The 27,339-nt window shown below is 42.3% G+C and overlaps 1 protein-coding gene across 1 annotated transcript in view; it reads right to left on the bottom strand.

Annotated features, from left to right (window-relative positions):
• Positions 1-26,171, bottom strand: part of LOC129133639 (ubiquitin-associated protein 2-like) — a 178,071-nt gene extending 151,900 nt beyond the window's left edge. The window contains exons 1-5 of the mRNA XM_077193162.1: positions 26,037-26,171; positions 20,745-20,822; positions 19,774-19,884; positions 15,540-15,693; positions 12,295-12,372 (exon numbers count right to left, since the gene is read on the bottom strand). Of these exons, the coding sequence (XP_077049277.1) occupies positions 12,295-12,372; positions 15,540-15,693; positions 19,774-19,884; positions 20,745-20,822; positions 26,037-26,135 (520 nt within the window). The 5' untranslated portion in view covers positions 26,136-26,171. The remainder of the gene's footprint in view (positions 1-12,294; positions 12,373-15,539; positions 15,694-19,773; positions 19,885-20,744; positions 20,823-26,036) is intronic.
• Between the last annotated feature and the right edge of the window lie 1,168 nt (positions 26,172-27,339).

The following is a 27,339-nucleotide window of genomic DNA, read 5'->3' as shown; positions in this document are numbered from 1 at the left end:
ATCTTAGTGGGAAGAGATGATGGAGTGGCTTTTGCTGGACTCTTTTTGTATAGCCATGGACAGAACCATGTTCCTTGTGATACAGAGACTGCATCTAGGGGGAGGCAATGCCTCAGAACCAAGAGGGTTCAGTGTTGGTACCCCTCGGCCCCAGGGGGTGAAAAATATGGGGGGACAGGTGTCCCAAGGGAGAGACTGTGCCCTTTTTGGATTGGGACAAAGCATCCTTAAAAAGACAACCCTAGAAGCAGCTCTGGTCCATGTGCAGTGGTGAGAGCACTGGACATGAGAGGAAGAGGTCACGACGGCAGATGTACTCCGGGCAGTGCCACGAGTGACACGGAAACACACGAGGCTTCAACTGTGTTTCCAGGGGAAGCCCATGGTACAAGAAGGACTCCTCTCCTCTTGATGAACTGAGGATTGATTGTCTGAAGGGTGGTGCTGGACCAAGAGTTGGTGATTTGGGGAATAGATTTATTGTACTGGAAATTTGGTGGGGGGAGGAGGAAATGTATTTGTAAGGTTTTCATTTTTCCTGTGTGTGTTCCTTTTTATATATAGTTGTAGTGTAGTTAATAAAGTTTTGTTTTCTTTATTTCTAAGTGGGAGCCTGCTTTGCTTATTCCTGGTCACATCTCACAGCAGAAACCAGGGAGAGGGTATCCTCATGGGGGCACTGGCATTGTGCCAGTGTCAAACTATGACACATATGCACCATGGGGACTTTATCCCCTTCTATGGTACATGGAAGTTTTGATTGGGCAGGGCAAGCTCTACTGGTAGAGCTCTAGTGTTAACTAACCAGGTGGCCTTTGCTAAATGTAGATCCCAATGTTTGAAGGTCCCACACTCCTCCACTACTTTAAATGTGTTTTTTAACAGTCCATTGTACTGTTCAATTTTCCCAGAGGCTGGTGCATGATAGGGAGTATGATACATCCACTCAATTCTGTGCTCTCCAGTTCAGGTATCTATGAGGTTATTTTTGAAATGAGTCCCATTGTCCAGCACAATTCTTTCTGGGGTGCCATGTGGCCACAGGACTTGCTTTTCAAGGCCCAGGATGGTGTTCCAGACAATGACATGAGGCACAGAGTATGTCTCCAGCCATCCAGTGTTTGTTTCCACCATTGTCAGCACACAGTGCTGGTCTTGGTAGGTTTGTGGCAGTGTGATGTAATCAATCTGCCAGGCCTCCCTATACTTATATTTTGACCATCATCCCCCACACCACTGAGGCTTTACCTACTTGGCCTGCTTGACAACAGCACATGTTTCACAGTTATGGATAATCTAGGATATAGTGTCCATGGTTAAGTCCACATCTTGATAACGAGCCCATCTCTATGTTGCATATCTTTCCTGATGACCTGATGCATCATGAGCCCATTGAGCCAGAAATAATTCACCATTATGTCACCAGTCCAGATCCACTTGAGACACTTTAATCTTGGTAGCTTGATCTACCTCACCATTTTTCCACATGCACCCAAGAGTCACACTACTGAAGAACATCACATCTACATGATGTACTTTTACAGTCAATTTCTCAACCTGAGCAGCCATGTATTGCCATGATTCAGCAGCCCAGATGGCTTTCCTTCTGTGCTGCCAAATAGTCTTTTTTCCATTGGTCCAACCACCCCCACAAAGCATTTTCTACCATCCACAAGTCAGTGGGGAGGTGGAACGCTGACCATTTCTCTCCTTCAGCAATATCCAAAGTCAAATTGATGGCTTTCAGCTCTGCAACGACTTGATCTGTGGAAGGGGCTAACAGCGGGCCTGTTAGCTAAAGGAGCGAGAAGAAGCTGAGAAGTAAGAAGAAACTGATAAGGAGCTCTCTCCAAGGCTGTAGCCAAGGAGACCGAGGGAAGAAAGATAGAAGAACTTTGCAGCTAGATGAAACATTTTTAGAAAGTTAATTAAGTCACCATAACTTCTCACCAATAATATTATGTTAATTTCTTATAGCCAATAGTAAAGATAGAAGAAAGATAAACAATTAGAAAGTGTATAAAAATCAACCATATTCAATAATAAAGTGTTGCCAACTGAGACTGCTTGTAGTCTCTGCTTTATGTCATAACCGCCTCGACAGCGACATTGATCTACCTTGGCCCTCAATAGCTTCTGCAACTCACCATGTATGAATCCATAAGTCAGCTTTCCGTGTTTGATGTATCCCTACGATATAGCAGAAATCATCAAGAAAGAGATCGTATTATTTTTTATTTTCTGGTCGCTGACTATATGGTGGGGCCTCCTCAACACATTATGTTTTCCTCTTCCTCCACTAAAATTAGTCTGAAATTCTCACCTGCTGGCCAGTTTGTGATGACTTCCAAAATCCCTGAGTGATTGGGGTTTTGAGCTTGCTGTGTGATTAACACAACCCACTTACTCCACATAACATCAGTGGCATGATGTGTGGAAGGGACTTTCCCTTTGAACATCCAGCCCAGCACTGGCAGTCAGGTTGTCAGGAGGAGCTGTGCTTCAGTGCCAACCACTTCTGAAACATCTTGAACCCCTTTATAAGCTACCAGTATCTCTTTTTCAGTTGGAGTGTAAAAGGCCTTGGATCCTTTGTATCCCTGACTCCAGAATCCCAGGGGTTGTCCTTGGGTCTCCCTAGGTACTTTTTGCTAGAGGCTCCAGAAAGGACCATTCTCCTCAGCTGTGGTGTAGAGCACATTTTTCATATCCTGTATTGTCCTGACTGGCCCAAGGGCTACTAACATGAACAATCTCCTGTTTAATTTGTTCAAAAGCTTGTTCTTGTTCAGGACCCCTGTTGGAGGTGAGGAAAGAACAAAAAAAAAAAAAGAAAAAATCATTTCTCTCAGGGAATTTTTCTCCCATTTGTTGCCTAAGAGATGAGAACAACGATATTTAAGAGATAAAATATGTGGCTGGGAGGGGGGAGGGGTGCAGTTGGCTGCAGTCTCTTAGCTGGGAAGTGAGCTTGGTAGCTGGGGGATTTTCGCTTGGGAAGTGCAGAGATACCAAGAGACTTGGCTGGAGGTCAGGGCCTGGGCTCAGCTCTCACTCGCTTTCACGATTGGAGGGGGGATGGTTTGTGCTTTTGGTGCCAGACTGTTGCTGCCCAGAGGATTCGCTGCCACTGCAGAGTTTCGTCCTTCACTGCTTCTCCTTACTGTGGGTGAGCCTTTGCTTGCAAGAGTGGTCGTTGTACTAGGCCTTTTCAACACTGAACCTCACTGGGAGGGACCTTCACCATCTACTTGGGTGCCTCAAGGGAAACCTGGGACCCCAACCCCCTCCCCTTCTCCAGAGGGAGCATGTCCTGGCTGTTTGCAGCAGCTGCTTGCAGGAGCCTGGCTGCCACTGCCCAGCCCCACTATTTTCTGCCACTGTTTAGGGTTTTTGCCACGCTTTGTTTGCCACCCCAGGTGTGCTTGCCTCTGCTGCTCCAGCCTACTGCTCTGAGGTTCCTACTACAGTCCATTTCGCCACCCAGAGGGACACTGAGACCAGCTGCTCTCCATGAGTTTGCAAAGGAAGCCCCTTTTCTCTCACTCCCGCAATCTAAGCTGCCATTAACCACATGGAAAGAAGCCACTGAGCTCATGCCACAGCGCCCTCTGCAGCCACAGGAGAATCAATGCATCAGCCCTGCCTGGCCAAGAGCCAACAGCACCCCTGCCAGCTGTGACCAGAACTACATCAAAGGGGAAAGTGCTTGACAGCCAAAAGAAGGGTGTTATTGGCTTTCTGGGGTTTTTTTTGTTGTTGTTTGTTTGCCTTGGTGTATATATATATATATATTCTAGTAAAGAGCTGTTATTCCTTTTCCCATATCTTTGCCTGAAAGCCCCATAATTTCAAAGTTATAATAATTTGGAGGGAAGGGGGTCATATTTTCTATTCCAAGGGAGGTTCCCATCTTCCTTAACAGACACCTGTCTTTCTAACCAAGACAACCCCACCTGAAACTCTTTTTCTTCCATCACACATGATAGAGAGGGTTTACAATCTGACTGTAATCTGGAATATGCATCCTCCAAAAACCCATAGAGCTTAGGAAAGCTTGTGTGTCCTTCTTGCTGGTTGGTGGAGACATAACTGCTATTTTGTTGACCACTTCTATTGCCAGAGTCGGGTAGTCATCTGAAGCACTGTTTGTTCTCCTTCTTTCTTTGACATCACTGCCAGTGAGTTGGTATACAATGATGGCATACTCCATAGGCACTTCTGCCATATGCATTGTATACACCAGACTGCATCTGGATCTACAGGTGACTGCTCATTATTTTAATCTCTATAGAGTACCTCCAGCACAGCTAATTCTCTCAGGTACTAGATACCTTGCCCCATGGCATTTCACCTGCTTGAATGCACTATTAGAAACTTTTTGAGAGAATACCTCTCCCTCACTCTTGACAGGAGTCACCTATAGAGGCTGAGATTCCCCGGAGCACAGCGAACAGGAGCGGGGAATGTCTCTGGGGGCATGGCACAGAAGTTTGCGCGGCAGTTTGCGCAGGCAGGGCAGGCAGGCAGGGTTGCAGGTTCCTCCTGCTAGTGAGGTTTTTCGTTTGTTGTTTCTGTTGGTTGGTTAGTTTTTGGGGTTTTTTTGTTAGTAATGGTTTTTACATGATCAAAAACTGCAATCAGTAAAAGTGTATGTAGCCAAGTAGAACCCTCCAAAAAGGATGCGTCTGTCCAGACCCATTCCTGCGCAGTGTTTGAGCTTATCAGTGGTTCCAGGGGGCGTTGCAGAAGTAGCCTGCCTGTGGTGGTGAAACACCAAGCCAGAGGCCTTACAAACTGAATCCTGACTCGAGCCAACAGAAGCCCTGAGAAAGCTGACAGCTCTTGATGAGAACAGTCCTGCAGCAGTGAAAAACAACTTGTTTTCCTTGAGAAAGAAGTCCAGGACTGTGGAAAACAACCTGCTTGCCCTGAGAAAGAACTGTGAAAGGACTGTGAAAAACACTAGCCACCTGTAAAAACTGTCTTTACACTGTTAGGTAGAAAAATGAAAACTCTATGTTACAAACAACTCTTTCTGCACGTACACACCGAGGGATTGAGTGACCAATCAATACAGGGTAACAACTTGTTACTGACCAATTGGGGATAGACAGGGGATGTTCTTTAAAAACTCTATATAAAGAGATATGTGAATAAACCAGGATCTTTTTTCTTCTTTGCTCCATAAAAGTGTGTCCTGCATCTTTCTTTAAGGAGCTCTACAGCGACACCTGTCTGCAGTGTGAACAGGTGAATGATCTCCTTTCGCTGGTGCCTGAGCTTAGGGAGGAAGTTGAAAGACTATGAAGTATTAGGGAAAGTGAAATGGAAATAGATTGGTGGAGTTGTGCCCTTCCATCCTTGAGGGAGACCCATCAGGAGTCAAAAGACTCCCCTGCCTCTCACTGTCAAGCAATAGGAGGACACCTGGTGGATGAAGGGGAGTGGAAATGGGTCCCTACTAGGTGAGGTAATAAAAATTCCTCCCGACCCCCATCACCTACCCAGATGCCACTTCAGACTAGGTATCGGCCCTGGATCTAGAGGGTCAGCCAGAGGATGTAGAAGAAAATAATCTGCCTGGAGAGCCTCCCAGTTATGCTTAATCTGTCAGACAGATCACCACCTCTACCATTAAAATGAAAAGAAGGGTAGTTGTAGTGGGTGACTCCATTCTGAGGGGAATGGAGGGCCCCATGTCAACTGGACCCAACCCATAGAGAGGTTTGCTGCTTTCCTGGGGCCCGGGCATGGGATATTACTGAGAGACTCTCTGGGCTGATTCAACCCTCTGATTAATATCCACTGCTGATACTCCAGGCTGGCAGTGATGAAATTGAAAAGAGGAGTGTCGGAGCAATAAAAAGGGACTTCAGGGCACTGGGTCAAGTGGTTGAGGTTGATAGGGCAGGAGCACAGGTAGTGTTCTGCTCAGTCCCTTTAGTGGCGGAGAAAATCACTGAAAGGAATAGGAGAACCCATGTTATTATCAAGTGGCTCAAGAGTTGGTGTCATCAGTGGAATTTTAGGTTTTTTGATCATGGGGCAACTTTTTCGGCACCTGGCCGGCTGGAACTGGATGGGCTCCATCTCTCTGTTAAGGGTAGAAAGATTTTAGCTTATGAACTGGCAGAAATTATTGAGAGGGCTTTAAACTTGGTTTGAAGGGGGAAGGGGATGCAGCTGGGCTCTCTGGAAGCAGGCCCAAGTGTGGTGGGCCTGAGATAGGGGTGAAATCAGTAGCCTAGCTGAAGTACATGTATACTCATGCATGCAGCATGGGTAACAAACAAGAAGAGCTGGAGGCCATGGTGCAGCAGCAAAGCTATGATGTCGCCATCACAGAAACATGGTGGGATGACTCACATAACTGGAGCACTGCACTGAATGGCTACAAGCTCTTCAGGAGAGACAGGAAAGGGAGAAAAATGGAGGGGTGGCCCTTTATATTAGGGAGGCTTTGGACGCCATAGGTATTGAAACTAATGATGATGAAGTTGAATGCCTATGGGTAAGAAGTAAGGGGAAGGCCAACAAGGCTGACATCCTACTGGGAGTCTGTTATAGTCCACCCAACCAGGAAGAAGAGGTGGACAACTTATTCTATAAGCAGCTAGAGAATGTTTCAGGATTACCAGCCCTTGTTCTTGTGGGTGATTTTAACCTAGCAGACTTGATACAGCAGAAAAGAGGCAGTCCAGGAAGTTCTTAGGGTGTGTGGAGGACAACTTTTTGTCACAGCTGGTGAGTGAGCCCACCAAGGGAAGCACTATGTTAGACCTGTTGTTTGCAAATAGAGATGGGCTGGTGAGAGATGTGGTGGTTGGAGGCTGCTTGGAGCATAGTGATCATGAAATTACAGAGTTCTTGATATTTGGTGAAATCAGGAGGAACATCAATAAGACTTTTACAATGGACTTCCAGGAGGGCAGACTTTGGCGTATTTAGGAGACATATTCAGAGAGTTCCTTGGGAAGTAGCCCTTAAAAACAAAGGAATCCAGGAAAGGTGGGCATGCTTCAAAACAGAGATCTTGAGGGCAACAGGAACAGACTGTCCCTGTGAGCCAAAAGATGAGTCGATGAGGCAAACGTCCAGCCTGGAGGGGCAATGAGGTTTCGAAGGAACTCAGGAATAAAAAAAAGATGTATTATCTTAGGAAGGAGGGTCAGGTTTCTCTCAAAGTATTCAAGGGGGTTGCTCAGGCATGTAGGAAAAAAATTAGGGAGGCCCAAGCTCAGTTTGAACTTAATTTGGCAACTTTTGTAAAGGATAATAAAAAATGTTTTTACAAATACATTAATGGTAAAAGGAAGGGTAAGACCAACCTTTGTTCTCTATTGGATGCGTGAGGGAACTTAGTAACTGCAGATGAGGAGAAAGCATAAGTGCTTAACGCCTTCTTTGCCTCAGTCTTTAGTGGGAAGACAGCTTGTCCTCAAGACAACTGTTCTCCTGGGTTGGTAGATGGTGTCAGAGAGCAGAATGGTCCCCTTGTTATCGAAGAGGAGGCAGTCAGAGAACTGCTGAGCTTCTTGGATGTTTATAAATCTATGGGCCCAGATGGGATCCATCCCAGGGTGATGAGGGAGCTGGCAGATGAGCTTGCAAAACCGCTCTCCATCATTTACCAACAGTCCTGGCTCAATGGTGAGGTTCCAGATGACTGGAAGCTGGCCAATGTGACACCCATTCACAAAAAGGGTAGAAAGGAGGATCCTAGTAATTATAGGCCAGTTAGCCTGACCTCAGTACCTGGTAAGGTAATGGAGCAGTTTATTTTGAGTGTCATCGCACAGCACTTACAGGATGGCCAGGGTATCAGACTCAGCCAGCATGAGTTTAGGAGGGGTAGGTCATGTTTGACCAACCTGGTCTCTTTTTATGACCAGGTGACCCACCTGGTGGATGCAGGAAAGGCTGTGGATGTTGTCTATTTAGAGTTCAGCAAGGCCTTCGACACTGTCTCCCACAGTGTACTCCTGGAAAAGCTGGCAGTCCACAGCTTGGACAGGAGCACTCTGTGCTGGGTTAAGAACTGGCTGGATGGCCGGGCCCAGAGAGTGCTGGTGAACGGTGCTGCATCCATCTGGCAGCCAGTCACTAGTGGTGTCCCTCAGGGGTCTGTGCTGGGGCCAGTTCTGTTCAATATTTTTATTGATGACATGGATGAGGGTGTTGAGTCTTTCATTAGTAATTTTGCAGATAACAATAAGCTGGGAGCATGTGTCAATCTGTTGGAAGGTAGGAGGGCTCTGCAGAAAGACCTGGAATGGTTGGATAGATGGGCAGAGTCTAATAAGATGACATTTAATAAGTTCAAGTGCTGAGTCCTGCATTTTGGCCACAATAACCCCCTGCAACGCTATAGGCTGGGGATGGTGTGGCTGGACAGTGCCCAGGCAGAAAGGGACCTGGGGGTACTGGTCAACAACTGACTGAACATGAGCCAGCAGTGTGCCCTGGTGGCCAAGAAGGCCTACAGCATCCTGGCCTGTATCAGGAATAGTGTGGCCAGCAGGAGCAGGGAGGTCATTCTTCCCCTGTACTTGGCACTGGTGAGGCTGCACCTTGAATACTGTGTCCAGTTCTGGGACCCTCAGTTTAGGAAGGATGTTGAGACGCTTGAGCGCATCCAGAGGAGGGCAACAAGGCTGGTGAGGGGCTTGGAACACAAGTCCTATGAGGAACTACTGAGGGAGCTGGGGTTGTTTAGCCTGGAGAAAAGGAGACTCAGAAGTGATCTTATCACTCTCTACAACTTCCTGAAAGGTGGCTGTAGTCAAGTGGAGGTTGGTCTCCTTCTCCAGACAGCAACATACAGAACAAGAGAACACAGTCATAAGCTCCACCAAGGGAAATATAGATTGGATATTAGGAAGAAGTTTTTTACAGAAAGGGTGATAAAGTACTGGAATGGTCTGCCCGGGGAGGTGATGGAGTCACCATCCCTGGATGTGTTTAAAAAAAAACTAGATGTGGCAGTTGGTGCCATGGTCTAGTTGAGGTGTTAGGGCTGGGTTGGACTCGATGATCTTGAAGGTCTCTTCCAACCTAGTGATTCTGTGTCTTCTTCCTAATTTTCTGGTCAATGCACACATCCCAGAACAAGGATCCCAGTTGCTTGGCCACCATACCCCAGCATCAGAGCAGCCAGGTCACCATGGACTCACCCAACTGGCAGCTGAAATCTTTTCACATATCTTGCAGCTCATCCAGGGATAGGAATCAGGTGATTATCTCTGGCCCTGCCTCTTCCTCCTGTTGTGTGGGCCCTGCTTCATCTTTAACCCCCACTAAGTGAAATTATTCGGTCTTGGATTTTTTTTTCTGTATAGGTATGACTGCTACCAGCATAGGTTGTTCCTCTTGTTCAACTGCAGTTTGAGTGGCCACAGTGACAGTTGCTCTGCTTTCCTCCTCCTTCCCCTGAGGGTGCTGTCTAGTGACAAGCAGTGTCCAATAAATAGTAGCCAGGGCCCAGCACACTGCAACAAGTCACTCCCCTGTGGAGAGGCTACAGCATTATCCTTGCAAATATTCTGTCACTTTAACAGGGTCCTATATTTGTTCAAGGGTGAACTTCCAAACCATTGGTGCAGAGAATTTCCCCCAAAACTGGCTCATTTTCTCCCACATTCCATGCCACTCATGACTATCCATCTACCCTTATGGCAGATCTCTGAATAACCTCCCTAGATAGCTCTTTCTTGATTCTGAACATGGTGTAGACTGCACTGAGGAGACCTGGCAAACTTAGCAACAAGAAGAGGCTTTCCTTAACATCCAAAGGAAATTGAAAATTCTCAAAAGCTGATGTAACAGGCCTGAAGCAGGAAGAGAGGGTAAAAGGCTGGGGAAAATCATCCATCCCTCTTTCCCCCACAGACTAGGTATGATTATTAATGAATTTCCAGAGGTAGCACCCAAGGCCATGGCAGGAGAGCAGCACTGAAGAAACATCCGTAATGGCCCTCATTGCCCTTGATGTTATAATGTCATAAACTGATATCACACAGTACAGCAACAAAGCAATTCTGATCCCTATCCCTGCTCTGAGAAGGAGCACTGTGATGGGCACATAGGGCAAATACTGAAACACATACAGGGTTAGGTACCACAACCATGTGAACAGACCAAGCAACATTGTGCCCAATGGCTCCATACATAATACAGCAAATTCTTAGATCAAAATTGCTTCCCAATGACTCTGGGCAAGTCTGTTATCTCAACCCTTCATGCCTCACACTGGGTATCAATTAAAGGCTGTTGTGGTTTAGGAGCAGCACTCCTTAATTTAGAGTGTGTCCCATTTTCCTCCCCCCACTGGCTCCTCCTCTTCAATGGGAGATAAGAATGGCAGAGATTATGGGTTGAGATAAAACTATTTACTGGAAAAAGCGATGAGATAAGAAAATGAACAGTAACAGCAACAATACTACTAACAAAAGTACAAAAAGAGGGTGATTTGCATGCAAAAAACCCCAAAAAATCCCCACATTCATCAACCAACCCAGCACTGTATAACTCCCAAGACAATTAACAAAATGGTGGGGGGACACTCCACGTGCCATCTTTTTCTTCTCGACCATAAACCATGACCCCCCCCTCCTTCTCAGAAGTGAGAATCCCTTACTTCCACCCCCTGGCAGTGATGTGAGTAGTATAGAATAACAACCTAGGCATGCCCAGATGGCTCCAGGCACTTCTTCCTCATGGCTACTGTGAGAAAAATAACTGTCCTGGCCAAAAACCACAAGAGGTTTGCATTAAAATTTAACTAGGTATTTCCTGCCACAGAATACACACACTTGTAATATAGTAATACTGAAGTCAACCAGTTTATCCCAGACAGTTGAAAACATTTCATTAAGATACTTTTCTTACATGAATGCACAGTCTAAAATACTTGGTAGAGAGATAGAGTAATACACTAAGCCAGTGAATGAAAATTGGTTGAAGTTGTTCCTATTTCTTCAGTCAGATAGGTCAGTGTTTTGGCTTAAGACATGATATTAATCTAGAGAGCTACAGTGTTGACAACAAAAGCAGTCTATTGTTCATAAGGTTACAAAGCAAAAAACAGACTGCATTTAAAGTTAACATCTACATTTCACCCAACAATTTAAAAAACTCCTACCTTTATGATTTGAATATAAAGGATTATTTTATAAAACAATTAACTTGAATACTTACATTCCATCTATTAACAGTGCTAACATACCAAAAATCTATAGCTGTGAACTATGCCACACCCTCCCCTGCAAGGCTACCTCTCTACACACACCATTTGGTATTTGCTGATTCACGGGTACAACTGAGTCATTTTTGCAATCCTTTGGAAGCTACATGTCTTTGCATATTTCCATTCCTTCAAGATGCAGATCTGGAGACAAAAGTTGGATGTGCCTGTCTTTGAATTACTCATTACTGACTATTCCAAAGAAGAGAGCCTTTTGAAGGCAGAATTTTTTGCCAGTCAGACATTACTTAAGTACATTAGCTCTGCTATGCACTTTCGCAATTTAATTCATTTAATACCCACTTCCTCATACAATCGGCACTGTACCCAAGTTATTAATTTTCATTCCTCCTGCTCTTAGAAGAAAGAAGCCTCTTTCCACTTCAACCCATGAAAATCAAACCAACTACACATCCCTTGATTCCACATCAAATCCATTATCAACACCTTTCCCATCTCTTCTACAGGAGAAGATTGTTGCACCTAAAACTCTGCAGTATTGTTTTTCCACAGTTCTTCTCACCAAGTCCTCTATGCTGAATGCCTTCTCTTACCAAAAAGCCTCTAAGGTGGCTTGTACTTTCTCTGATTGGCTACCAAAAACAGAAGGCAAGCCTGACAACCAGATCCACCCCAAAAAACAACAGAAGTACACATCAAATCCTTCCCTGAGAGCCATACAGATGGAATCTTGTGCTCTCCTGCTGCCAAGGTACATCCTGCAGAACCCAGCATACTCTCACTCTCAAAAGGCTGACATGAGTCAATCTGGGAAAACAGGTCTCCATAGCCAGAGCACACAAGCCTGCTACACAGGAAATTACCATAGAAGTCATCTGTGTAAATTCTTTTAAGTTGTTCTGAGACCAAGACATAACAAGGCACAAGGGAGAGGAACGTACCTAAATTAAAGGTGGATGAAATGCTTACAGAATCAAAGGATAACCAACAAATGCTTCAAAGGAAGTGTTTAAAGAAATAAATGGGAGAGTTCGTTTTCAGGATATGAAATCGTTGGTGCCAGTCCTGCACCAATACTACCATCTCACCTCTCCCACGGCTACGTTTCCCACGGTCTGAAGGCCTGTCTCCTTGACTGTTGTCCACTCCATTCTCTTCAGCTCTGACTGTGGAGAGAGGACAGCTTAAGAGACTCATGCATGAAACAGTATAGCCATCTACTTAACCTAAACCTCAAAAAAAGGGGCAAGATTTTCAAGTGGGCTGGTTAACAGATATCAGTCAGCCCTGTTCTACTGCAGCCTAGCTACAAGGAAGTTATGTTTACTTTGCGCTAGACCATTAGGAAGCAAAATATCTAAGAGGAAAATGCCCTTCAGCAGACACATTTCTGTTGGGTTGGGGTTTTGGATTTTGGGGGAAGGGAGAAAGGCAGTGTTTTGCAGCCTACACTATTAATTATGGCCTCACCTCTCTAACAAGGTAGGAAAAAAAGCTGCCTCATACTATGCTTCCTCAATAACAGGCTATGCGGCAACAGTGAAAGAATAAGGAAGAATCAAGAACACCAACTCTTTTGTCTGCCCATACCATATACCTGTACGGCCAGGGAAACTTAAAACAACTCTCCTTTGTATTTAAATCAGAAGGATAACAACCAGGTGAAGGTGAGGCATTAGAAAAGCACACTGCACCTTAACTATTCCATGGAAAACTCCTGAGGAAGTACTCCAAAAGATGTCTGGCTCTTTGAAGGAAAAAAAAAAAAAGACTGATCACTTAAAACACTGTTGAGATTTTGTACTGCACAATTTTTCCTAATGGCAGCAACAGAACCAATAATGCTTGCAGTGGAAGGAGATATCAAGACTTTGTAACAACTTGAAACAAATCTTTAATTCCAGTTTCCAAAAAGAGACAAGCAGCACCTGGCTCTGTCAAAAATTTTGCCCTTCACTTTCATTTTGATGGATCTGAATTCAATTTTTCTAATCATAGCTGCAAGTTTTATTACTATTTTTTCCTAACTTTGACATTATTTTACAAAGATTCACAATGTCTTCACTGGCACAATATTTGAAGATATTACAATAATTAAAAGAATTTACTAATATTATATTTTTTTCCTGCTTTTAAGTCAAAAGCTAAACATATTTTTTCATTGGTGTTTCTCTGCTCATCTATCAGTGTGTATGGCCCTTACAGGCAATTTATATAGCTTTGATACTGCTGATAAAATTTAAATAGAAAAAAAGCAATGCGTATCCACTGGTGAGCTAATGTGATGCTACCTAACTTGGAAACATCAGTTTGCTTTTGTACCACGTATTTTTGCACCTGTATAAGCTGTAGAAAAATTTTAAACATTTCAACCCACAAAGAACTTTCTGTGTTGTATAAACTCATATTTGGTTGGCTTATGAGTAACATATGCTAAAGAGTAATAATGATCCCAGTCTTGTCATTCCCCTTTATAAAAAGATGAGAACATCTTCAGGTTCTCCAACTCATAAAAGGAAATGTAATCAAAACTGGATATTTTTTTTATTAAAAGAAAAAAAAGTGTATCAGCTGTGCAGCAACATGCTTCTCAAGCAGTTTTACAGAGTCAATTCTAAAACTTAAAAAAGAACAGCAATTTGTATAAGATCAATTAATCAAAAAAGGACAGAAATTTAAATTTAGTGTCTCTGAATAAACACAGACCATCTCAAAACCAAGTCTGTCCTGGTTTGAAAAGGAAGTGAGTTTTTTTGGGATGCTGTGGTCAAACCAATAGGTGCTCAGATTTGAATATTAGCACCTGGTGTGGCCACTGAGGACATGGATATGCCTCTGAGAACACAGAGGGATAAAAGCAGGGAACTCCCAGGGGGAAGCTCTCTTGGGTTCCAGTCCGTGAAGGAGGTCAGACCTCCCCTGCCTGGCTGCAGGCTGGGCAGGGGAGGGGAAGCCATGCGGCCGGTTGAGGTAGGCCGGGCCTTGGACAGAGAAGGGAGGTTAAGGTGCCTGCAGGATGGAAGGGTGGAGGAGCACCAAGAGGCATTGTGCAGCCACCCCATCCCCCCGCCAGGAGAGAGAGAGAGAGAGAGAGAGAGAGAGAGGGAGAGCTGGTGTCTGTGCTTGTGCCACCTTGAAATTTGATAGCACAGCCGGCCAAGAAGGAGAAGGGGGGGGGGGGGGGGGTGTGTGCAATAAGAAGGTGCCTGGCAGGGCAGCCGTGTGGGAGTTCTGGACAGGCAGAGCCTGAGATTTTTAACCCTTTTCTTGGATGATGGAAACCTTACAAATGCTGATCCTCCTGGAGTTGAATGAGAAGAGAGATAGAGATGAGATAAGAGGAAATGGGCCACAAGAGAAGTTGAGAAGAATCTTGGGTGGGCGGAGGTAATGGAGTGGCCTTTGGGTGGACTTTTCTTGTATAGCCATGGACAGAACCATTTTTCCTGTGACACAGAGACTGCATTTAGGGGGAGGCAATGGCTTGGAGCCAAGAGAGTGCAGTGATGTTATGTGAAGGAGTGGCGTGAACAGAGACAACAGGTGAGGAGGGTGGTGGTGGTGCCCTCCATCTTCAGGGAAGAAGAAGATCTCTGTTCTCGAGACCCCTCAGCCCCAGGGGGTGAAATTTGGGGGGGGGACAGGTGTCCCGAAAGTGAGAGACTGTGCTCTTTTTTGGAACTGGGCAAAGCATCCTTAAAAGGAAAACCCTAGAAGCAGCTCTGGTCCATGGGCAGTGGTGAGAGCATTGGGCATGGAAGGAAGATGTCACAATGGCAAATGATCTCCGGGCGGTGCCACGTGTGACAGGAAACACAAGAGGTTTCAACTGTGTTTCCAGGGGAAGCCTATGGTACAAGAGGGACTCCTCACTCCTTGATGAACTGAGAATTGAATATCTAAAGGGTGGTGATGGACTGAGAGTTGGTGATCTGAGGGATGGATGTATTGGAAATTTGGTGGGGAGGAGGAGGAGATGTATTTGTGAGTTTTCATTTTCCTTGTGTGTTTCTTTTTTTTTTCCTTTCCCTTGTAGTTTAGTTAATAAATTCTTCTTTATTTCTAAGTGGGAGCCTGCTTTGCTTATTCCTGGTCACATCTCACAGCATAAACCAGGGAGAGGGTATTCTCATGGGGGCACTGGAATTGTGCCAGTGTCAAACCATGACACATAGTCACAGACAGATCAAGCATACCTGTTGCATAGATGATCCCTTCAGTGCTGAGCTATAGGTCAGACAAATTTTACTCCATTAAGCATTTGCTCTTAACTCAACCATTTTCAGCTGCAAAAAAAGCATCTGAATCTTTAAAAATGAACCCAAATACATACACTCTCGGCCACGGCTGCCTCCTCTTCCCCATCTGTTGGAACTTCCCCATCCACGGCTCATTTCTCTGTCCCCTCGTTTCTCTCTGTTCTCTTTGTTTTCCAAACCTTCTTTTCCAAGGTTTTTCTTCTTTCCCCCTACAGTCTCCCAAGAAGTCTATTTGGATAGAATGGAATTAGATACAAAAGTCAAAAAGGAAGAAACAGCTCTCAATGTATGCTTCTACCTCACATCCCTCCAGTTCATGAGGAAAAAACAGCCATATGGCCATACATATTACACTGATACAAATGGAAACATAAAGTTGCATTTTTTGAAAGAAATGAAAAAGAAACACGTTTTAAAAGTTGGATTTTCTTATGAAATGTTAGAATCCCAAATATTTCTGGCTATAATGGACTTTTACTAGTTCAAGGAAGCCTAGATATGACCACAACACAGAAAATCTGCAAAGCAAGCAACAGTTTCCCTCTCAACTACCTCCATAAATCTAGCAAGGGAGCATGTACAGAGCTATTCTTTTCTCCAAAGGAAATGAAAAAATGTTTATAAGTATCATTGAACAACAGACAGTAAGTACATGGCCGGGGGAACTGCTATCCAGATGTACTAGAATTCAAGCACCAAGAGACAGAATGGCAAAACAATAACTTGGGAAAACTGGAGCTTTGGCTTTAATATTAAATTCCACCTTTAAAATAAATTCAGGGATTATATCAGCTCTATAGAAATTGAAAATAAAACAACTAAAACACTCATCAAGAATAGCACAGCAACTCATATTATGCAATTGCACAGTTAGTCTATTGAGCTGTTAGCTGCAAAACAAAGAAGAAAAGTATTACGTGCAAACCATTAAGATGGCAGAGAGGTTTATGTACATGCCCCCATGTCTAGGAGCTTTTTGTCTAGATAAGGTATTTGAGAGGTAAAATTGCACATGCAAATGAGATCGCATCAACCGTAAAGCACTACAAAAAGCCATGACCTCTGACAGGCACCTGCATTCAACAAAAAAGGTTGGCTATCAATAGTTTCAGGTTCTGTCCTATCTCTTCTCAATTCAGACAACAGCAACTCAGCAGCCCTCACAAGGTAGGCAATGATCAGATAGTCCAAGATGCCTAGAATTGAGGAAACTAATTGTATAAACTCAATGTTTCAGTATCTCCTTTGAAACAATAAGTACTACAATAGTTTTGGGGTTTTTTGGGTTTTTTTTTACATTATATAGGTGAGAAAGAAGGCTGAAATCACTTTTCAGTTTCATCCCCAGTATAGAAGACGATATTGCCATAAACCAACTTAGGTGAAGCACAGACAGCACAGATTACAAGTACAAAATTATGTGTTTGAGCAACACCACATTATTTGTGAGGCAGAAAACTGTTTCCCCCAGTAACTATCACATGGCTTCATCTGCCATAGCCTGTGTAACTGTATTATGTACTAAAATACTCCTAAAACTTTAGTTATTTCACAGGAGAAAAAAACCCAACCTGCACTGACAACTCAAGAACCAAATCTATAAATTTCAGAACACACAACTATTTTACTGATGGGCATGATGCCAAAAATCTTGAACCATTGCAAGAAATACCCAAAACTGGGTAGGTCTGCTAAGTTGAAGAGGAAGCAGCCTCTCCTTAGTAAGGTTTTTCATGACTTAGGAAGGATCAGTAAAAGGATGACTCTAAAAGCATCGGATCCATGCTTTCCCACAGTATAATTTTGAGGAAAGCCTCAAAAAGTTGGGCATGTCCTTTCAGATACAGTATGATGCTACCTTTGGACATGGGAATCCATCACAGACTATTGAATCTGTCTCCTTTTGCAATCAATTAGCTCCCTTACAATTTCAGCTGAGGATGCCTGAGGCAACCCAAATGACAGCTGTGGGCCTGACCTTCAAAAATATGTAACAGAAACTGCCTTGCTGGCCTGGTCTTAGGTGGAAAGAAGAATAATCTGAAAGGTCCCCTTTGTTCTATCTTAAAAGGCTTAGGAAGTAACACATGGTCAGACATAAAATGGATCTTATGACTGTAGGAAGTTAAATTAATAGAAGTCTTGGGCAAAGAAGCATGCCTTTCTCAACTCTCATCCACAAGCCTCTGTCTGTCCAAAGATAGACTGACACAACTGTTTCAAGTGAAGTCTTCATAAAGACTAACAGTCACAGAGCATAAAGCCTTAAATATTACCGCATTTAAAAAAAGACAAAACTGGCAAAGTACCAAGAAATTATAAATGCACATTCTAGCTATCACTCCTTCTTTTAATTCCTCAATTTGGATAGACATGTCTTCTTCCAAATGAGGTAAAAAAAACCTTCCAGTGCATCAAAGCAGTGAAACTAAAAAAAAAGATATTTGGGAATCTGTATTCAGAACTAGTACCACCTCTGCTTCCAACCTTACATCAAATCCACAGTTAAAGTGTTCTGGAGTATAACAACCTTCAAGTTGGAGGCCCACAAATTTGCATTAAGTTTATTTACACTCTGATGAGAACTCCTTCTAATTTATACTCGTTTCTTCTTAAGTCCTTCAAATTGTCTGTATTTGTTTGAGTTGCATTTTGTCTAAAAAGTGCAGTGGGTTCAGAGGGACTTGTCAAAAGAACAATATATGGATATGCTGCTTCTAATTGATAAATGAGCTCAGGAAGTTTCTTCCATGCCATCATCACTTATAAAAATTTGCTAAAGTACGGAAGCATTTAAAATTCATTATCAGTCAGAAAACTATTTTCAACTAGAAAATGGCAAATATGAGAAGTACAAAAGAACACAAAACCAGCATATTACCAACACAGATTTAACCATGAGATGCTCTCTTCTATTCCCAACTTGACAGTTTGTTTCAGCATTATCTATTTCTGTGTTTTAGATGACCTCAACACTTATAAATGAAAAGGGGATAGGAAAGAAAGTCCTCTCAGTCAGAACAGTATGTGTTCTAGATTTAGGGTGTGTGGGGGTGGGTTTCCTCATTAACAATAAGACAGACCACACATCCTGACAAATCACAGGAAATATGGAATGTTCAGCATTAAGAAAGGAAATCCAGGTTTCTTTCCCAATTTAGATGAGATGGAATCTAGCTTACTGTCTTGGACAAACTGTAAGAAGTCCCTCCAGCAAAAGCTTGAGCTGCAGCAAGACATTTTCCTGGTATCTCTCAGGATAGAAAATTGCTGTGTAACATTCTAAACAATATTATTTGTTGTTATATACACATTGTTTAGTCTCCTCTATCTGGTTTTCAATGAAGTTATGCAAATGAACAACAGTGAAAGGATACTTGTATCCTCTTTTGCCATTCATAGTGCTGTCAATGCAACTTTCAGATGTGGAAACCTCCTCCAAATTCAATACTGACAATGCAAACCTACATAAGTTGCACAACTTAAAATATCTACCTGCACTTTAGGTTTATAAAGATTATCCTTTGAGGCAAACAGACTCAGGTCTCATGGTTGAGAGGTGCTACTGATGCTTTAAGTTTTAGCCTTCATATTTTTTAGATTCTCTACTGCCTTAGTGTGTCACTCTGAACTTCATATAAAGTGTTAGTAACTTCTCCTCACAATTTAGTTAGACAAAACAATCCTTTTCCAGCCTGAGAACCAAGGACACTGTTGCAGCTTCAGGCCCAAAAAAGTATAAACAACAGCAAACTGAGGAGAGCAATCTGGGAGAATGTGACTTCATAACCTGAAGCTGCAATTAGATAATTAACCCCAATGTGTAAATGGACCAAAACTTATAAAAATGTAAAAACTCATGACTGGTTGTCCATCTTGCGTAGAGCCACAGCCAGGCTCTTGTACTGCCCACGGTGTATCCTTTTAAGGACTTTTAATAAATACTTACTTTATTCCTTTAACATTGTCTAGCCTCTGTTCCAGGCAGCCTCTCTAGGCATCACTACAAACATTGGAGTAAAAAAACAGGCCTGTGTCTGACAGAGCAATGATTTCTGCTGCAGAGTTAAAATTATTGTATGTAAATGAAAACCAAAAGATTCTGCAAGAAATCAGCTAAACACCTACAACATTATCAAGGTTCAGCCTAGTCTAAGGTATGCATGCAGCAGAAAAGCTGTCCTGGTCTCCATTTCCTCCAAAAGAATTTGGAGGCATGGAAATTGAAAACTTCCAAAATGTGACTTTCCCAATCACTTCTAAGAAGTGGAAACAAAAAAACAGCTTAATAGGAAAGTAAAACCTTACCGTGTCTGAACTTCCTTCCAGTAATATGTTAATTGCTCTGTTCATGTCCCCATTACAATCATGTAGTGCCACTATGCACTCATCCTGGTTTTTCCCCGTCACTTCCATAAGCTGGCAGTAAGAGTCAGACATGTTAAAATATTCAAATTAACTTTGTAAAAATAAGAGTATCACCACAGATTCAAAAAAACACGCATAAGCTACTGTGTCAGAGCAAACTAAAATCCTAAATAAAGGTAAACACAAATTAAATTATAATCACGAAAGCACTCTCACACTTTTTTTTTCCCCTTTAACATTATGCTTGGAGATTTCCTATGCAGAACTTCATTCTTGTCCTTCCCACCAGCACAGCTACAGGCATTATTGATGAGGGTATTATGGCTTCAGGAAGTACAAAACTTCACTTCTGGCACATCACCAAAACAAGTTTATAACAACAAAAAGCACTTAATGCTTCAGAGGAGGTTTTACAAAGGAAAAGTCAATAAAGCTGCATACACAGCTCTGTGAGGTCAAATTATTTTTTAAAATAATACCTCAATTTACCTTTAAGCTATGATTCTATGGTTTTTACTTTTCCTGAAAAATAACCACTATATTGGCAAACTCAGTTTACACAGGTGACATTTTTCCCATGTGTGTGTACACATGAACAACCTGAATGCATTCTTTATTCTGACAATTATTCAATTGTGACCATACTAAAGAGATATAGTCTGGAAGAGATCAGCACAGATGAGTTTTGGCTTAAAGGCCAAAGGAAAATACACCAGTATTACCATACAGTCATAGTTATATTACCACACAATTTCTTGAAAACAGACTTTACAGGGCAATAAGAGCATTTTTTCTAGTTAAATTTCTATCCTTGTGAAAAAGGCTTCATCTAATCAGAAACATGCTCTACCTCCAAAACACAAGTCAGCATTGTCACAGGGCATAAAAACTCCATATCATAAGAAACATACTTGTTTCACTTTATCTTCAAAATCTGTGTCATTCTTATCATAGATCATCTGAGCAAGGCGAATCTGTTCTGCTGTTGCCTGAAAAACAAACATCAAATAAAGTACACAAAATTTAACTAATTTTTTTAAAAGTATCTCCTTGTTATCACAATCACAGAATACACAGAGTTGGAAGGGACCCACAAGGATCATCAAAGTCCAACTCCTGGCCCTGCACAGGACACCCCAACAATCCCACCCTGTGCCTGAGAGCATTGTCCAAACCCTCCTGGAGCTCTGGCAGCCTTGGGCCATGACCATTTCCTGGGAAATCAGTTCAGTGCTCAACCACCCTCTGGGGGAAGAATCTTTTCCTGATATCCAGCCTATCCCTCCCCTGACACAACGTCAGGCCTGTCACTGGTCACTAGTGTCGCTTTATTTTTTTTCTCTCAAGATTCTCAAAAAGAATATACACAACAAGCATAGCTGTGCTACAGGGAAGGGATTAACATCTCTGCCCATTTTATAGTTAAAAACTTAGTTAAAACAGAAGCAATTTCAACATATTCTAATGTGTTTGAACCACAGTTAAAGCTCACCACATAGACAAGACAACCATATAATAGAATTTACCACAGAAGCTTACACTTTGATATTTCTTTTATTTAGTATCTACCACTCCAGAGATAGTTTTATCATAACAAACTGACAATGGTATTTCTAAATTTACCAAATCTCTGATGATCCCTGTTCACATCACCTTCCACACCTCTCCCAATAACCACCTGACTGTAGTTTTATGAGCACGAGACTGAGTCATGCCTCAAGATTCTGTTCATGAACAGCTGAACTTCCTTTTTTATAACTGAATAGTAGTCTCTGAAAATTGCTAAAAAATCTTGCTCTTGACAAAATATTTGGTGCTTTTATAACATTTCTGGACAACAAATCCATGCCGGCAACTTCTCCAAAAACTGAAAGACTAAAATGGATGGATGCAGTAAAGAGCCATAAACCCAAATAGGCTATGGCTACCCTAAAGAGAAAACTACTCAAAAACATTAACGGCACATCATACAGGCTGCTCTTCATAGTGCAGCATCTGCAGCCTACTTAACTGTATTCCCATGAAAATACCGAAGATAACTGTATGCTACATGAACTTGGACCTCATTTGATTTCTGCCCAAACAGAAGAGGCTACTATCTCATACTAGAGAAGGCTGATACTGAAGTGAGCCCGGACCCAAAATGCAAGTTGATGTACTGCAGAAGATTTCATTGAGAAGGGGACCACATCATCCCCCAAAATTCTTGACAGAAAGGATTCATCCTAGGCAGTCTCACTTCACAGGATACTCACATGAAATTCTGTACCTCATGAGTTCAGACTTAATCAGTCTCAAACTGCTTCACTTTTGGAGTTTACCACAAATGCAAGCTTTAGAGAAGATCACCAAGCGTAAATCCTGAGTCTAAAAGATTATTCCACCATAAAACACCAGCTGCTTATTGGCTGAGAAGTTACTGCAGCTGTCCCAATTCCTTGAGGGAAGTAATATTTGCTTTGCTCAGAGTCAATGTTCCAAGACAATCAGCATTTGTAACTGTCCTAGGTGACCTAGATGACCCAAAAAACCTCATGTATTTCCTATCTTCTCCATGCCAACCTGCCCAAGATTATTAGTCTCTTTAAGACCTGACAACCCAGGAAGTGGAACCTGTGTGTTTTACCTCAGTTCAGGGAAAGAAGGGGGGCTGAGTCCTTTTAAAAACAGAGAATGCACACCAATGAGCCCTCTTGTTCTCTCTGGGCTCCCAAAGGGGTTGCCTTGGGCAGGTCTCCCAGTCACAACCCACAAAGCTGCATTTCTCAATCCAAAGCTACTTCAGAGCAGATTTTGAAACACCTTTGCTACTGCTGCTTGCTGTTTCATGAGGAGGGGTTGGGATCCTTTCTTCATGAGTTTTTCAGCTGCTACTCCAGTTCCAGCCACCTCCCATTTGCCAAGGAGGAGTCAGACCCATTCTCCACAAGTTTTCCAGCTGTTGCTCCAGTTCTAGCCATGCCAAGGAGGGAAGTTTCTTCCAGTGTTTCAGCAACATTGAAGCCTTTTGGACAAAAACAGGGTTTTTTCCCAGGTTTTGCTTTGTCCCTGTCCCCTGTCAGTTGTTGTTTGAGGGAGAAAGGAGTTGTGGAACAGCAGACTCAGTTGCTGTGTTGATTTTCCTTTGTTTTCTCTCTCTGCCAGTGGTCCAGAGAAGGGGGCTTCTCCGCCATCTTGTCTTTGTCCTCTAGGCCACATGGGCTGCTACGGCTGCCATCATCTTGGGAGGAGGGGGCTTCTCCACCATCTTGTTTTCTTTGTTCCCAGGGGGACAAGGTGACTCAGCACCTTTGTATCTAGTGGTTATTGCTGTTTTTTTCTTTTTAATAAACTTATTTTTTTCACTTCTATCTTCTCACATTCATTTCTCCTTATTGGTGAAAGAGGAGTGATTAAAACTATGAGAAGGTAACTCATTGTGGAGTCTTCACCCCATATAATTGCCTCAAACTAAGACAGTAACAGAGTTAAATACTCTGCACTACTTCACATTTTCAAAGTGTCACGCTGACAGGCTGACAGCTTCATATGCCAATCAGTAACAAAAGATGAGAGCCTGCTCTGGAATTCCCTGTGCCAGCCCTGGTGCCGCCCTCCACAAAAGCTTCCTGCATCAGTGCGGTGCTGTGTGTAAAGGAGCTTACTCTTTGTATCTATTGAGAGCTCAGCAGAGAGCAAAAATAAAAGGTCTGCTGGTTTCAGAAATTAAGTCCTGATGATCGATCTTCTTGCTCCGACTTCAGCCTCCTCATGCCCACAGCAACTTTTTAGCTAGTGAAGAGATTTTCTTTAAAGGTATCCAGAATATAAACATTCAATGTAATTTCTATAAAGACATGATGGGATATTTGACCAGAAACAGGAAACCATTGAGATTCATTTCTTCTGTAAACCAACCTTTTTCAAGTCCGTGTTAGAAGACAAAAATATACAAACTTTATAATACTATCAAATGAGCAACAATATCTTTCTTTAGCTTTCCTGTTTAAGAAGAAAGCTTAGAAACACAAGCAGGTGCAATATCACTAACATTTATGCCAGTGGATTGCACACAGATAGAATTGAAGATTCAGAAGAAAAAAAAAAACTCAACAAAACCCCACAAGATGTGTTTACTATACAAACACCAAATTAATGTCACAAAAGGTCTTGCTTTTTTTTCCCCGGTGAATGTTTCTTCTTCATTTTTAAGGCACCATTGTTAGAAATGCCATTGTAGTATCCTATAAAACAGTATAATTAAGTTTTAATTGCAACTAAGAAAATGGTATCATCTTAAGACAGCTAGAACTTCACTCAACCTTACAAGATACATTATCTTTGCAGCATAACAGAGTGAAGGAATTTTTTAACAACTTTGAACTACCAGAAAACAGAAGTACGCAAAACACAATGTGACAGTAATAGGCCCGGATCTTAATATAAAATAGTATATTTATTATCCCGAAACAATGAAAAAGAACTGTGATGTAATTTCTTAAATAACTTAAATGATGTTCAATGTGACTATGACAATGAAATCTCCATTTGAGAAAGTAACATAATTCTACATTCAAAAAATGAATCAGTGGTAATTGAATAGTATCATCCCACGTTTCTGTTGATCTGCAAAGCATAAGGAGGGAGGTTCATCTGATCTAAACAATAAAAATATACAGTGCACTAAAACATGTCTACTGTATATTAAATAATCATCTTTTCCACTGAAATGACCAAACCAATATCTATTAGGCAAGAGGTAGAATAAGTGGGAAAAAAATGCAGAAAAAGGTCTAAGACTTTATGCTTAAAATCAATGAATCACATCAGTTGCAAATATACCCTAGTGATAGTCAGTGCAGTCTCCCACTGAGAGCATGTCCCATTAGAGCAACTGCTTGAGGCCAGATGGAGATCCCACAACCTCTCTAATCCATGACAGTGTCTGTGGTAAACAATTTTTTTCCTATTTAACAGCTGGAATTTCCAGTGTTCCAACTCGTGCCATTGTCTCTGAGGCTGGCTTCACCTTTTTTATACCCTTTCATGAGGTATCTGAATAGAAGACAACCTGGCCTTGCCTTCTTAGGGATGAACAAATCCAGTTCCCTCAGTCACTACTCATTCATCCTGTGCTCCAGCCTCTCAACCATCTTCACAGCTCCTTACTGGGCTTGCTCCCATTTGCCAATGTCTGCCTTGCATTAGGGAACCCAAAACTGGGCAGAGTACTCCACTGTCTGGCAAACATGAAAAAAGGGGAAGCCATCACTTCTGTCAACCTGCTCATTATACTCCTGCATACTTACTTGTTATAAAGCAAAACCAAATTCAACTTCATTTGTTGAAAGTCACTTTCTAAACCCACACATTAGCATGAATCACCAGTATGCAAAGCACTGTAACACAAGGAGATAAGGGCTTGAGATCACATAATTAATATTGTACAGAGCAGAAGAGCCTCTCCATGTTAAAGATCAGTCTAGAAAATAAGACAATTTCCCAGGGGAGCACCTCTAGACTGAGAACTGAGGCAATTCTTGAATTTAATCAAATTTTGAAAAGTACCTGGCAAAAGAACAATGAGTTGCCAGGAACAGAGACATTTTGCACTTTAACCCAGGCAAGCACACAACCTGAATATTCTGCTGCTGAGAACCAAGACAATGGGGTAAGAGCTTAATTTCCATCTTGCAGATACTCAAAATAACTTTAGTCTGCTAGTGGACAACCATCTTCATTTCACTTTGTGAAGGCACTGCACAAGAAGTTTAGGATTTTGTGACCTCTAAATATGCTGAACCATGCTGTAGAACACAACATGGATCTAACAAAGCTTTTCCCACTCACCCAAATTCCTCTACTGACCAGAAATTTTCTAGCATCATGAGGCTGGCATATGAAAGAGCTGAGCTTTGAAGACACTAAGGTAACAGGACAGAAATCCTGACAGGGATAGGCATAGAATTCCTCACTCATGGGAAATGTTGCTGAAGAACACAAAGCTCCTTCAGAGACAAGAATACAGGGACAACTTAATGTTGTGCTGGATAACTAAGCACTTAAAGCAAGATATCAAACAAACAGACTTTTCCAAATAAGACCATAGCCCCCCCCCCCCCCCCCCCCCCCCCCATATTTTCCCAGTTTTTACTGACTTGGGGAAGAAACAAATCATTGCATGCTCACTTTCAACTCAAACAAGATTATATAGCAGCACGTACCTGTACTACTTGTTTCTGTGGTTGTGTTGGCTGAGAGGCTGAAATTTGCATTTTGTCCCTAGTACCTCGGGTACGTTCACTGACCGCCGAAGTCATCATATACAGTATATACAAAACAATGTATGTACAAAATAGAAAATCTGAAAGGAAAAAAAGAGTTAAGGCAGGATACTGATTCCATACCCCAGCAATATACAAATGTAGTAGATTGAACTCTTCCTGCCTTTACCACAAACTCTATACAGAGACTCCTGAGAAAGCAGCTTCAATACATTATTTTTGGATTTATTGCAATCTTTACAGTAAAGGGGTAAATGAAGTGGATAAAAAGCATTTTTGTTAGCTGACTTGGATCTGTCTAGATCTCTACTTCCAGACAACATCTGGATCTCACAGCTTTTCCCAGTTATTTAACATTAAGACTTTTCTATCTGCTACTCTGCTGAAATTCCAGCTCCAGCTGGATCACTCCTTAGATTTCTTTAATATCTGCTGTCTTGTTTTGATGCCTAGAATTTAACTATTCATACCCACTCAGAATGCAAACAGAAGTCACATTCACAACACAGGCCATTTCTTTCTTCCCTATCATTAAACTGCTTTCCTGCACACATACATGAAGTCATAGACAATGCCCACTCTACTTCCCACTCTCTCATTCTCTCTTATAGAAAAATTATGATCCTTACCTTTAAATACAGCCTTTGTAGCCAATATTTTTATGTTCTCCCTCCCACTTTAAGAAAATATTTACAAAACTACCTATTTCCCTGCTTTAAACATACATTGGTTGTATGGCAACAAAAGAAAACAAAAACCACACACACCCACCAGTGCTATCCCATTTGTGGTAGTCAGCTTTCATTCTAATTCATTCTCTATCATTACAATTACTTTGAAACAAGAAATTTATTATTCCCCCTTTGTTTTTACAGCATCTGACACAAGGTTAATTGACAAGTATGGCTTATAGTTACTATGATAACAGGAAACAGTCTCGTGACTGGTCAGGTCAGAGTTGATTGCCTGGTTTCTGTCCCATGACACTGGGAAGTAAAACCTGCAAATTTAGGGAACTAAAGTCAACCTACAAGTGGTGTACCTGGGCAGGAGATGTGCAAACAAGCAGCAAAGTGCCTTTACTGCAGCCCAGAAGTATGAACGTGCCTCAATGTGGTATTTACATTCTCTGAACAGAGAGACATAATTCTCTCTCCCAGGATTTTTCCTGGGGAAGGTAGTGAGAAGCTCAGAGAAGAGAAAACAATTCTTATCTCTACTTGCTGCTTCTGTTGTTTGGCAC

Source organism: Agelaius phoeniceus, chromosome W (assembly GCF_051311805.1).
Source record: "Agelaius phoeniceus isolate bAgePho1 chromosome W, bAgePho1.hap1, whole genome shotgun sequence".
Classification (NCBI taxonomy): domain Eukaryota; kingdom Metazoa; phylum Chordata; class Aves; order Passeriformes; family Icteridae; genus Agelaius; species Agelaius phoeniceus.
Note: the sequence above shows the minus strand (reverse complement) of the source record. Positions and strands in the feature narration are given on the sequence as shown.